This window comes from Astyanax mexicanus, chromosome 3, assembly GCF_023375975.1.
Source record: "Astyanax mexicanus isolate ESR-SI-001 chromosome 3, AstMex3_surface, whole genome shotgun sequence".
Lineage (NCBI taxonomy): Eukaryota > Metazoa > Chordata > Actinopteri > Characiformes > Acestrorhamphidae > Astyanax > Astyanax mexicanus.
Window position 1 is genome coordinate 3,346,399 of NC_064410.1, and position 13,254 is coordinate 3,359,652.

At 33.9% G+C, this 13,254-nt stretch overlaps 2 protein-coding genes across 2 annotated transcripts; both read left to right on the top strand.

Annotated features, from left to right (window-relative positions):
- Positions 1-1,203: 1,203 nt before the first annotated feature.
- LOC125799250 (olfactory receptor class A-like protein 4) lies at positions 1,204-5,940 on the top strand. The gene is made up of 4 exons (XM_049475478.1): positions 1,204-1,467; positions 2,995-3,249; positions 4,205-4,459; positions 5,704-5,940. The coding sequence occupies exons 1-4, from the start codon at positions 1,204-1,206 to the stop codon at positions 5,938-5,940; spliced, it is 1,011 nt and encodes a 336-aa protein (XP_049331435.1).
- Positions 5,941-7,387: 1,447 nt separating this feature from the next.
- Positions 7,388-13,052, top strand: LOC103044098 (olfactory receptor class A-like protein 4). The gene is made up of 4 exons (XM_022668097.2): positions 7,388-7,908; positions 9,988-10,251; positions 11,004-11,258; positions 12,553-13,052. Exons 1-4 carry the CDS (start codon positions 7,648-7,650, stop codon positions 12,763-12,765), a joined length of 993 nt encoding a protein of 330 aa, XP_022523818.2. The 5' UTR covers positions 7,388-7,647; the 3' UTR covers positions 12,766-13,052.
- The last annotated feature ends 202 nt before the right edge of the window (positions 13,053-13,254 follow it).

The following is a 13,254-nucleotide window of genomic DNA, read 5'->3' on the forward strand; positions in this document are numbered from 1 at the left end:
TTCTTTTAATGGAAGAGTTTACATGAGTATATAAATAATCAGATTTTTTTATGGGAAAGTTTGCTTGAGTATGTAAATAATCTGATATTTTTTTTTAATACGAAGAGTTTAAATGAGTATGTAAATAATCAGATTTTTTTTTTAATAGGAAGAGTTTACATAAGTATGTAAATAATCTGATTTTTTTGGGGTAGAGTTTACATGTGCAGGTAAATAATCAGATTTTGTTTTTTTATTTAGGAGAGTTTACATATGTGAGTAAATAATCTGATTACTTTTTTTAAATGTAAGAGTTTACATGAGCAGGTAAATAATCAGATTTTTTATATGAGAGTTTAATAATCATGAGTAAGTAAATAATTAGATTTTTTTTTAAATGGGAGAGTTTACATGAGTAGGTGAATAATAAGATTCTTTAATATGAGAGTTTAATAATTATAAGTAGATGAATAATCAGATTTGTTTTATATGAGAGTTTAATAATCATGGGTATTTAAATAATCAGATTTTTTTTTTTTTTCAAAAAGGAGAGTTTACATAAGCAGACAAATAATCAGACTTTTTTTAAATAGGAATGTTTACATGAGCAGGTTGTACGATATAACCGTTCATGAAAATTCATGCCTCATGTCCATGAATCCGATATGTATCTGATTTAGGACTAGAAAGGTGGCACAGATCTGATTTGAAAAAAAAAAATCAGATTAGGCACATTCACACAGCCATGAAAAAATCATATCTGAGCCACAATGACAAAAAAAATCAGATTTGAGTCATTTCAGCCCGGTAATGTGAGTCGCATCCGACCAGATCAGGTCAAAAATCTGTCTAAAATCGACTGACACCTTCTACAGGTGTGAAAACCCTCACTCCACCACCAACCCACTTTAGCAATATCAGCAACAACAGCTCGTTAATGAATTAGTCTACTAACGAGAGCTATTTCAATTAGCCCACAGTTAATTAATTCCCAGGATCTTTGTTGAGTTTGCTCAGCGATTCATCCTTGAAAGATGAAGACCTCTAGTGGAATCCCACTCGGACTCCTGCATGTGTTGGTGCTTTATGATGCAGGTGGGTGGAGTCAGTTAAAGCTGTAGATTAAATGCAATGAATCCTAATGGTGAGAACAGAGGAGCACATTGAGAACTCCATGAGCAACACTGAGATCAATCAGTTACCAGGAGTTTGATCAGATCAGATATGCAGCTCAACGCAACGGAAGCTCCACCTGCCAGGGGAGTGTGGAGCCTGCTGTCGTCAGCACCGCTGGTCTGCTACGTCATCCTGGTGCTGGTGGGCATTCTGGGAAATACGGTGGTCATCTGCGTGGTGGGGGATGACATCATACGCAAGCAGAAAGTGAGGCGCAACTCAGACATGATCCTGGTCAACATGGCCTTCTCCAACCTGACCGTCTCCATAGTGAGGAACCTATTACTGGTCTTGACAGACATGCAGATCGAGGTATGAAGAGATGAAGAGAGGAAGACACTAAACTGATAAAAAAAAAACACTGATTGTTGGTCAGAAAAGTGTTTTTTTTTATTGTTTTTGTTGTTAATTTTTGTTACATTAAAGACTACTTTTACGGAGAAATTTAAAATTAAAATTCATTTTTTATTAAATAAAAAAAGAAATAAATAAAGTAACCAGACCTGATTGTGGCTAGTGAAATTTAACTCAGCTTAAAAAAATAAATAATAATAATAATAATATGAGAAATTAATAATAATGGATAAGTACATAATCAGATTTTTTTTTAAAGAGGAGAGTTTACATGAGCAGGTAAATACTTTAAATACTTTCAATTTTAAAAATAGGAAAGTTTACATGAGTAGGTAATTAATAGTTTAATAATCATGAGTAGATAAATAATCAGATTTTTTAAACATGAGAGTTTAATAATCATGAGTACGTAAATAATCATATTTTTATATAAAAGTTTACATGAGCAGGCAAATAATCAGATTTTTTTTTTAAATGGGAGAGTTTACACAAGTATATAAATAATCTGATTTTTTTTTTAAATGGGAGAGTTTACACAAGTATGTAAATAATCAAAAAAAATAAATGGGAGAGTATACACAATTATGTAAATAATCAGATTTTTTTAATGGGAGAGTTTACACAAGTATGTAAATAATCAGATGTTTTTTTTAATGGGAGAGTTTACACAAGTATATAAATAATCAGATTTTTTTTAAATAGGAGAGTTTACACAAGTGTGTAAATAATCAGATGTTTTTTTTAATGGGAGAGTTTACACAAGTATATAAATAATCAGATTTTTTTTAAATAGGAGAGTTTACACAAGTATGTAAATAATCAGATTTTTTTTTAAATGGGAGAGTTTACACAAGTATATAAATAATCAGATTTTTTTTTAAATGGGAGAGTTTACACAAGTATATAAATAATCAGATTTTTTTTAAAATGGGGGAGTTTACACAAGTATGTAAATATTCAGATTATTTTTTAATGGGAGAGTTTACACAAGTATGTAAATAATCCGATTTTTTTTTAAGTGGGAGAGTTTACACAAGTATGTAAATAATCCGATTTTTTTAATGGGAGAGTTTACACAAGTATGTAAATAATCAGATTTTTTTTTAAGTGGGAGAGTTTACACAAGTATGTAAATAATCCGATTTTTTTTAATGGGAGAGTTTACACAAGTATGTAAATAATCCGATTTTTTTTAATGGGAGAGTTTACACATCATCAGTGATTCACTCTGCTGTGCTTAAACAAGTATAAACCATTACTACAACTTCACAGCGCCCCCAGCTGGTGAGGTGCAGAGTGACAGTCAAACACTGGCCAAAACATTAAGGCTTTCTCACAGTAAAAATAAATATAAATCTTATTAGTTACTTGTCTCAATTAATAAATGTTAAAATTAATGAATTGTGGAAGATGAACCCACATAAAGATCATAAGTGAACATTACTTAAAGACCTGTCCACTTCCTCTCTGGTTGTGTTTTTACAGATGTTGACCTCCAAGACTTGGTGTCAGGTTCTGATGGGTATTTGGGTTTGGTTGCGCTGTGCCAACGTCTGGTCAACGTTCTTCGTCAGCGCTTTTCATTTTCAGACCCTGAGGCGGACCGCCCCTCCCACGGCCGGCGTGAGAGGACCTCCTCGATCTCTGATAATGGGGTTCGGGTTGATCTGGACACTTAATTTCATCTACTCAGTCCCTGCGTTTGTGTTCTCGACTAAAGGAGGCAAGAATGCGACTGAGGTGAGACTGAAAAACACGACATCATTTAAACAAGTCCTTTGAAAAAAGCCGTCGGAGGTGTAATGATTGTTTCCTTTCTGGGGGATGGTCTTTTAGGGCTGCAACTAACGATTTTTTTTTGGTAGTGGAGTAATCTGCTGATTATTTTTTCTATTATTCATTTAGTTAACAATTATTTCTCTCAAAACGATAGAAACAGCTGAACATGATATGTAAAAGCCAGTTAAATGTCTAGATGTTGTTTAAACGTGGAAAGTACTGATATATAGTGAGTTTCTGCACCTGGAATACACTGTCTAAATAGGATCTCCGGTGGATTTGCTGTTTTACAGAGACTCTAAGACTCGGTCAGTGGCTGAACTGCACTTAGCAGGGCATTATTACACATGTTGTAAAGTGGCATATAAACATATGACATTGCAAAGACTGTTATTAGTGTAAAAATGTCGATAACTCTTTATAATAACTTCCATTAATATATTTTTAACTAATGATCAGTAGATGTGAACAAAACATTAGTTCATCAGAATTTGAACATTAAAAATGTTAAATCTGACAAGCCTTTATCAATTGCAGTTCATGTTGCCAATGCGTTCATTAGTATTTACAAATATATTAACCACTTTTTAGTTTATTAAAATGTAATAAAATAACAGATATTAATCATTACTTAATGGTATATTAATGAAAGTTATTATAAAATATTTATGTCTATATTTATTTATGTCTTTATTTTAATGTTATAGATGCATGTATGAATATTCATGAGCAATCGTTTCTATTCCCCCACTCCTCCACTGTACTAAAGCAGCATTATACCAAATCACCGAAGGACATTTATTTATATATATATATATATATATATATATATATATATATATATATATATATATATATATATATATATATATATATATATACACATATACTTTTTTTTCTGTTTCTTCCCCTACAGACGTTAATGTTGGTGAGCAGTACCACACGTCCGTTACTGGGCTGCCTGTGGGATTTTCCCTCCGTCTACAGCGGTCTGGCCTTTGCTACAGCCTCCATGGTGATCCACGAGATCATCCCCATCGTGCTCATGAGCGTCACCAACCTGGGTTCACTACTCACACTGTACGCACACGGCAGCAAACTTCACGCCACAAATAAGAGTCAGCAAGACCCCACCATGAACCGAGTTCCTGCAGAGAGACGAGCTGCCAAGGTCAGGAGAAAGAGCTCAGAAATAACAGCCAACACTGAATAAGTTCATATAAAACTTTAAAACTTGTGAGTTCAGTCAAGGCAAGTTTATTTTTATATGTATTTGTTATATTGTACAGCACCATTTCTAAACAGAGGTGATTTAAAGTGATGCTTTACAGAAAGATTTAAAAGCTTGGAGATGTTGATTTCATTTTCCAGCAGGACTTGACACACAGCCCACACTGCTAAAAGTACCAATTGATCTTATATAATATTATAAAATAAAAAGAAATAGAATAAAAGGGAGGGGAAAAATACTGTTCGTACATAAAGACAGTCATTTACCAGAAAGAACCAATCATTACGCCTACAACTGCATTTTTTTAAAGGACTTTTAAAGGAGTGTTTTTCCCCCCTCACTTCAGTACCATTCTCGCCTCCTTAAGACATAATACAGAACAATTTTAAAAGAAAGTTACAAGAAATTATAATTAATGAAAACTAAGAACAATAAGAAATATAATAATAAAAAAAAATAAAAAATAATGAACAAAAATTGTACAAGAGTACAGGTGCTAAAACAAATTTAATATCATTGATCAAAGTCACTTTATTTCAGTAATTCAGTTCAAAATGTGAAACTCATATATTATATAGATGTATTAAACACAGAGTGATCTATTTTTAGCTTTTATTTCCTTTATTGTTGATGATTATGATGTCTAGCCAATAAAAACCCAAAAATCAGTGTCTCAGAAAATTAGAATAATATATATTCTAAGACCAATTGGTACTTTTGTCAGTGTGGGCAGTGTGCCAAATCCTGCTGGAAAATGAAATCTGCATCTCCATAAAAGTTGTCAGTAGCAGAGGGAAGCATGAAGTGCTGTAAGATTTTGTGGGAAAACAAAACTGCACTGACTTTAGACTTGATAATAAAACACAGTGGATCAACACCTGCAGATATCTGACATGTCTCTCCAATATATCAAACCATCACTGATTGGTGGAAACTTCACACTAGACCTCGAGCAGCTTGGACTGTGTGTTTCTCCACTCTTCCTCCAGACTCTGATCCCTTGATTTACTTTAAATGAAATGTAAAATTTGCTGATGATCAGTGATGGTTTGGAGAGACATGTGCAACATCTGCTGGTGTTGATCCACTGTGTTCTATCAAGTCTAAAGTCAGTGCAGTGTTAAATTAATTTAGAGCACATTAAAAAGTACTGAATGTTTTTTTTTTTTTTACATTCTCCACAGGTGATCCTTGCTCTCATCATCTTGTTCATCACCTCATGGGGAGCGAGCGTCGTCTCAGTGAACTACTTTAACTATAACCGCGGTCCATCATCTGCCTACATGCTGACTGTAGCACGCTTCTCTAACAGCGCCTTTATTGCTCTGTCCCCTTTTATACTGGCTGTGGGACACCGGAGACTTCGAGCTGTTTTAACGTCTGTCCTCACATGCAACTGCACCAGGAGCGTTAAAGCATAAAGTTATCCAAAAGCAGTGTGTAAGACTGGTGGAGGGAGGAGAATATGATGCCAAGGCGCTTTAAAACTGTGACTAAAAACCAGGATTATTCCACCAAATATTGATTTCTGAACTCTCAAAGCATTATTAATATGAACTCTTTGCATTATTTGACATCTATTTCAGCCATTTCTCATTTTCTGTAAATAAATGCTCTAAATGACAACATTTTTATTTGGAATTTGGGAGAAATGTTGTCTGTAGTTTATAGAATAAAACAACAATGTTCATTTTACTCAAACATAAATCTATAAATAGCAAAATCAGAGAAACTGATTCAGAAACTGAAGTGATCTCTTCATTTTTTCCAGAGCTGTATATAATGAATTATACTGTATCCTGCTTATGGTGTCAGCTGTAAGCGCAGTGACTCTGTAATAGGTGCATTAAAAATGAAAAGAAAAAAAAAAAGAAATATGATAATAAATTTGTATAAGAAACTTATACTACTCTTCTATTTTTTTTATTCTTTTCATTCTGTGCAATGATGCTTGTTTATTCACAAAAGTGTATCATATTATATGTTAGAGTTTTGAAGACCTTTAAATAACACAGAGATGTGTGCAATAATTTAATAATTCATTTAATCAAATAATCTGTTTAAATATATAATTAGAAAATAAAAATAAATATAAATTAGTAAATCAAATATTTTACATGCTTCCCCTTCCTGCATATACCAATACCTGCAATATACTACTGCATCTCTAAAAAAATATTTGAGAAAAAAAGTACATTGAAAAGTACTTTATTTCAGTAATTCAGTTCAAAATGTGAAACACACACAGTGATCTATTTTAAGTGTTTAATTCAATGAAAACTTTTAATATTATATAAGACCAATTGGTACTTTTGGCAGTGTGGGCAGTGTGCCAAGTCCTGCTGGAAAATGAAATCCGCAAATCAGCTGTAATATTTTTTTGATGGACTTGATAATAAAACACAGTGGATCAACACCAGCAGATGACAGACATGTCTCTCCTTCAAACCATCACTGATCATCAGTAAATTTTACATTTCATTTGAAGGAAATCAAGGGATCAGAGTCTGGAGGAAGAGTGGAGAGAGACACAGTCCAAACTGCTTGAGGTCTAGTGTGATGCCAAACATGCCATAAAATCTGTATCTTATTTTAATTCATTTAAACCAATAACATGTCCAATAAAAGTTGTAAGTTTCTTTTTAATTGCTTTATAATTGTTTTTTGCTCAATTAGAGAATTCCAGTAGTGACGCAACCCACGCCCAACCTTTTCCCTCATTGACGATATCAGCTTGCTGACTTATCGTTTGCGTGCTAACGAAGCGTGTCGCAATTAGCCTGAGTTAATTAATCCCCTGCTTCTTGATTAGAATGCGTGCTCAGCTCCTAGACCAAAAGGCACCAGTATTAGTAGTGAAATCCCATTCATACACTCACCTTAACTGAAGGAGGTGAAGGCCTGAGGGACCTGATCATGTGCTGGAGATCTGATGGTGATCAGAGGGACTCTGATGATGTTCACTCTGTGGGGGTGGGGTCGAGGGTAGTGGTGAAACTCCAGTGTATCTCAAGAAACCATCTCAGAACCAACTCTGAAGATCAACTGGTAAAGAAGAGCATAAAACCCACAGATTTGAACCAAATTTCACCAGATTGATTGGTCAATTATCAGACTATCTGGAAGCCATGTGGGTCAATGGCACGGTCACCATTATCAAAGCGACAGGAGGGCAGTTATCGTCCGTGCCCATGGCTCTCTACATGATCCTGGTGCTGCTGGGAATCTTTGGAAACGCTATAGTGATCTCGGTGGTGGGGGAGAGCATTCTACGGGAGCCTGGAGGAGGACGCAACTCAGACATGATCCTGGTCAACATGGCCTTCTCCAACCTGATGGTGTCCATGACAAGGAACATGCTGCTGGTCATCTCAGACACAGGGCTCGAGGTACGGTGGGACGGAGGTCTGAACATACTGTCTTTTCTTGGTAATATAGATTTTTTTTTATTTTTTTTAATATTGTGTCAAAATTTCATGGTGAGTGGACCAATAGAAAAGCTCCAAAATTATATATTTTAAATTTTTGAGATAAAAGCTTTTGGCATTACATAATTACCTCTAAATTAACTATATAACATTTTTTTTTATTTACTAAGAATAAGTAAGGATAAAAGGACCAAAAAAAAAAAACTTTCCAAAATGAAGTTTTTCTCATTATCTGTAAAAGTTGGCAGATACAAGGTTTTGGCATTACCCAATAACCTCAAAATTAACCATATAACCATATAACTCTTTTTAACATTTTTATTTACAACCATTAACTAATATAATTATCTAAGAATAATTACACTTTACACTTTTTTTTTTTTTTACTTTTTTTACATTGTGTCAAAATTTCAAGGTGAGCGGACCAATAGAAAAGCTCCAACATTATATTTTTATTTTTTTTAAGATAAAAGCTTTTGGCATTACATAATTACCTCTAAATTAACTATATAATTAGTTTTTAAACAATCGTTAACTAATTTAATTACCTAAAAATAAGAAATAAGTAAAAGTTATGCTAAAAGGAAGCATCAATGGCAAAGACAATGTTTAAGTACAAATGGACAAAAAAAAGCTCCAAAATGAGTTTTTTCTTATTCTCTGTTAAAGTTGGCAGATACAAGCTTTTAGCATGACCTAATAACCTCTAAATTAACCATATAACTCCATCTTTATTTACAACCATTGACTAATATAATTATCTAAGAATAATGACACATTACACTTTTTTTTTTACATTGTGTCAAAATTTCAGGGTGAGTAGACCAATAGAAAAGCTCCAAAATTATTATTATTTTTTAATCTCTTGTAAAGTTGGCAGATAAAAGGTTTTAGCATTACCTAATTACCTCTAAAATAACCATATAATTACGTTTTTATTTACAACCAAAAATAAAACTTTACTATCTAAGAAAAAGTAAAAGTAACGCTGAAAGAAAGAATCAATAGCATTTTTCACTTTTTGACATTTTACAATGAATGGACCAATAGAAAAGCTCCAATTATTATTATTTTTTTTTATTATCCTGTAAAGTTGTCAAAAACAAATTTTTGGCATTACCGAATAACCTCTAAATTATCAATATAATTAGTTATTTTAACAACCATTACCTAATTTAATTTACTAAGAAAAAGTTAAAGCAATGCTAAATAGAAGTGTCAATGTAAATCTGACTGTTTTATTTTTTAACACTGTGTCAAAATGTTTTATCCTATTATCTTTTAAAGTTGGCAGATACAAGGTTTTGGCATTACCTAATTACCTCTAAATGAACTAAATGAAATATAATTAAATTTTTATACATTTTTACAATTTAAAGAAGTTCTACTATTATTTATATTAATATTATAGAAATTTAGAAATAAGACATCTAATAATGTATTAATTAATAGTGTATTGTAATAAGGATGAATATACATTTAGTTAGCATTAATTTCCTTTACACAATTACCTCTAAATTACCGCTAAGATTCTGTAAAAGTAATGTTAAAAGAAAGGATCGATTTCACATATTTAGACTGTAACATCTGTAAACTGTAAACTGTAAAACCACAGGCTCATATTTTTTTTCCAGTTTTTATTTTTTTAACAAAACCAGAAGCAATAAGGTTTTTATTTTGTAGATTATCAAGAAAATGAAAAAGTAACATTTTATACATTACTTTAATTTGAGGCAACAGATGGATGTAAATGTAATTTATCCAGGCTTAAAGAGTATAGGGGGTGGTGGGATCATATTTCTCAATTATTAAATATTCAAGTCTAATATATATATATATAATATTTTATCTACTTTTAGGATTTTTTAGGACTTTTTGCCCAAATTTAAGCAAAAATGTGTAATTTAATGCATTTCCCAATATTGGAAAATCTGATGAAAAAGTTGATGGCCTCTAAAGGGCCTCAACATTTTCGGAGCACTTATGAATGTTAATTTTTGATGGCTTTTTAATTACCTATCTTCTCATTTTTTCCTCAAGGTGTTACCTGGAAAGGACTGGTGTCAGATTCTGATGGGTGTGTGGGTGTGGCTTCGCTCTGTGAACGTTTGGTCAACGTTCTTCCTCAGTGCTTTTCATTTCCACACTCTGAGACGGACGGCTCCTCCCATTACCAGCCTGAGCGGTCCCCGAGGTTTACCCAGAGGAATTCTAACGGGGTTCGGTTTAATCTGGAGCAGCAATCTCCTCTACTCCGTACCTGCCTTCATTTACTCCACCAGCGGAGGAAAGAACGCCACAGAGGTACGGAATCACTGGTTTGAATCCTGGTCATGCAGCTTGCCATCAGCTGCCGGAGCCCTGAGAGTGCACAATTGGCCTTGTTCTCTCTCTCTGGGTGGGTACAGTACAGTAGATGGCGCTCTTCTCTTTCTCCTCATCACTCCTAGGGTGACGTGGATCAGCACAAGGCTGCATCTGTGAGCTGATGTAACAGAACCGAGTCGCTAGCGCTGTGACGCTACTCGGCAATGCTGCATCAGTGTACTGGTCTTTACCATCCCTGTGTTGGGTGATTCAGTGTTCTTGCACCATTTAAAAAGTCAAATTTAATGCTTTTTAAGGCCCAAAAGTTCTCTCCCCCGTAACGTTAACATAACTTTCCGCTGACGTTAGTACATTAGCTAACTCGCCGCTAATGTTAGCTAGCTTTCCACTAGCTAATTTACAGTAAACCAAGACAATTTAAGACCTTAATTACCTAGATTTTATAGGTAGATTTCAGCAGCTTGATGATTGAAACAATTGGCTACATAAATTGGGAAAAATGGGAAAAAAATAGAAATAAATTTAAAGAAAAAATAATAAAGTCATGCATGAAAAAGAATGGGAGTTAATGGGAGTAACAAGGGATGTAAAAACAACAAACGGAAGAGCATGGCTTAGTTCAGTTGAATCAGAAATTGTGTTTCATGAAATTTGTATTTATTACCTGCAGTTTGTTGGCTGTTCTCACTAAATTTCCTCCCTTCTGTCTCTTATATATTAAACTACAGACGTTAATGTTGGTGAGCAGCACCACACGTCCGTTACTGGGCTGCCTGTGGGATTTTCCCTCCGTCTACAGCGGTCTGGCCTTCGCCACCACCTCCATGGTGATCCACGAGATCATCCCCATCGTGCTCATGAGCGTCACCAACCTGGGATCACTTCTCACACTGTACGCACACGGAAACACCCACAGCACCGGGAATAAAGCCCAGGACGCTCCGGTCATCCGCAGGGTTCCTGCAGAGAGACGAGCTGCCAAGGTCAGAACATTTACTGCCACAACTTTCATTTATTTTCAATAAGAAGCTGCACTGCAAAAAATTAAATCATAAAAAGTAAAAAAAAAAAAAATCAAATTTAAGGCTATAAATCTTCTTCTAAATTCTTTCCTGATAAGACTTTTGGTCTTATTAAGCATCGTGTAAGTGTTAGATTATTTTGCTTATTTTAGGAATAATTGTCCCTTTCAGACATGAATTAATTGATCCAGTGATGGAAAATGTAAGAATGCTGTTTTCTTTTTGTAATCCAAAAAAAAGACACTATTTAAAAATAAATGTAAAAAATACATTTTATTTTTAATGCACTTTACATTTCAAACAAATGTAAAAAAAGAAAGTGCTAATTGATTAAAACTGATTAAAATTGATTTAAAACTTTAAATTGATTTAAACTTTTTATTCCTAAACATAACAAAAAAGTGTTCAAAATTGCAGAGAATTAGTAAAAATAAGCTTATTTTTAAGATAAACTTACCTTTTTTGTTCTGTAGTGATTACATGCCCATTTTCTTTTTTGTACAATGCAGTGGGCGGGTCTAAGCTAGTTTCATTGACTGGTTTATGATCTATTCTGATGGACAACATCAACGTCTCAATTAGTGTTCTGTGTAAATTAACATTCAATAAAAAGAAACTACATGATGTCCATTGTAATTGACACAGGGTCTGTCAGTCATACTTCAAATTTTTACTTTATTTTAAGTAATTTGAACTCAAAATAAGCATTAGGTTATTTTTCTTATTTTAATTAAGTTATTCTGTTTCTTTTGTCCAAATGTAAGGCAAGAAAAAAACGTTTTTTGAATGTTTTTGATTGATTTAAAGCTTACCGCACTCGTTTTAAGACTTAGCGATTGTTTTTTTTTTTTTTTTGTAATAAATCTTACTAAGAAAAATTTGCTCACCCCATTGGCAGATTTTTTTGGCTTAATATAAGCATATATGTCTTAATTTACATAAATCTTGTCTAGTTTTTGACGATAGATTTTTTTTGTATTGTGGCTCTATGATGCGAGCTCAGCTCAGCATCAGCAGCCGGAGTCTGAGAGATCCCTCACACCTGATCTAGATAATTAATGTTTTTTAGCAGCATGTGAATGTTCTAGATTCAGGTACGTTCAATCTGAAATCTCCAGGGTGGTAGATCTCCAGGGGGCTGCTCAGCATCAGCAGCTGGAGTCTGAGAGAGAGCACAAATGGCCTTGTTCTCTCTGAGTGGGCATATTAATTGTATTAATTTCTCCCTTATTTTTTTTGTATTTCTCCTCTTCAGGTGATTCTAGCCCTGATCCTTCTGTTCATCGTGTCCTGGGGTGCAAGTGTGATCTCAGTGAACTACTTCAACTACAACCGCGGAGCTTCATCTACGTACCTGTTGGTTCTGGCCCGTTTCTCCAACAGTCTCTTTATAGCTTTGTCTCCCCTGATCCTGGCTGTGGGACACCGGAGACTCAGACAGTTCTTTAAATCCATCATCTCTCACTGACTGACTTGTGTTCTGCAGGTTTTAAGGGACGATACATTTTAATGCAGTAAAGTAATATAAACTTACTTTAGCTTGCTAGAGTGATATTGTCATGATAGGTCTTTTATTCTGAAACCTATAAATACTGTGCCATGCCAACTAATAATAAATAAAGGGCTTGTATGGTGCCACATCTATGTCAAAAACACCAGGTGACAATAATAAACATGCAAGTTTTAACATTTTATCTGTTCAGTTTTTTTTTTTTTTTTTTGCAAATTCTCACGATTGCTGCCACTAGTGGTCCAAAAAATTTTAACACAGATTACAATATAATATAACACATATTTTGGGAAAAATCACTAGAACGTGCTCAGTGTCCTCATGTCATTAGCATAGCCGCCATTTAGCTATTTTTCATGTTTTTGCTAATTCTATGCTAAAAACATTCACTGTTACTTTCAATCCTGTTACTCAAAACATAAAAAGTAACAGGAATGAGTGCCAGTG

Bases quoted from the DNA above. Each gene is read 5' to 3' on its own strand.
- LOC125799250 (XM_049475478.1), top strand. From the start codon at position 1,204: ATGCAGCTCAACGCAACGGAAGCTCCACCTGCCAGGGGAGTGTGGAGC. The intron at 3,250-4,204 runs GTGAGACTGAAA...CTTCCCCTACAG, and splicing joins GAGGCAAGAATGCGACTGAG to ACGTTAATGTTGGTGAGCAG. The intron at 4,460-5,703 runs GTCAGGAGAAAG...CATTCTCCACAG, and splicing joins CAGAGAGACGAGCTGCCAAG to GTGATCCTTGCTCTCATCAT.
- LOC103044098 (XM_022668097.2), top strand. From the start codon at position 7,648: ATGTGGGTCAATGGCACGGTCACCATTATCAAAGCGACAGGAGGGCAG. The intron at 7,909-9,987 runs GTACGGTGGGAC...TTTTTCCTCAAG, and splicing joins TCTCAGACACAGGGCTCGAG to GTGTTACCTGGAAAGGACTG. The intron at 10,252-11,003 runs GTACGGAATCAC...ATTAAACTACAG, and splicing joins GAGGAAAGAACGCCACAGAG to ACGTTAATGTTGGTGAGCAG.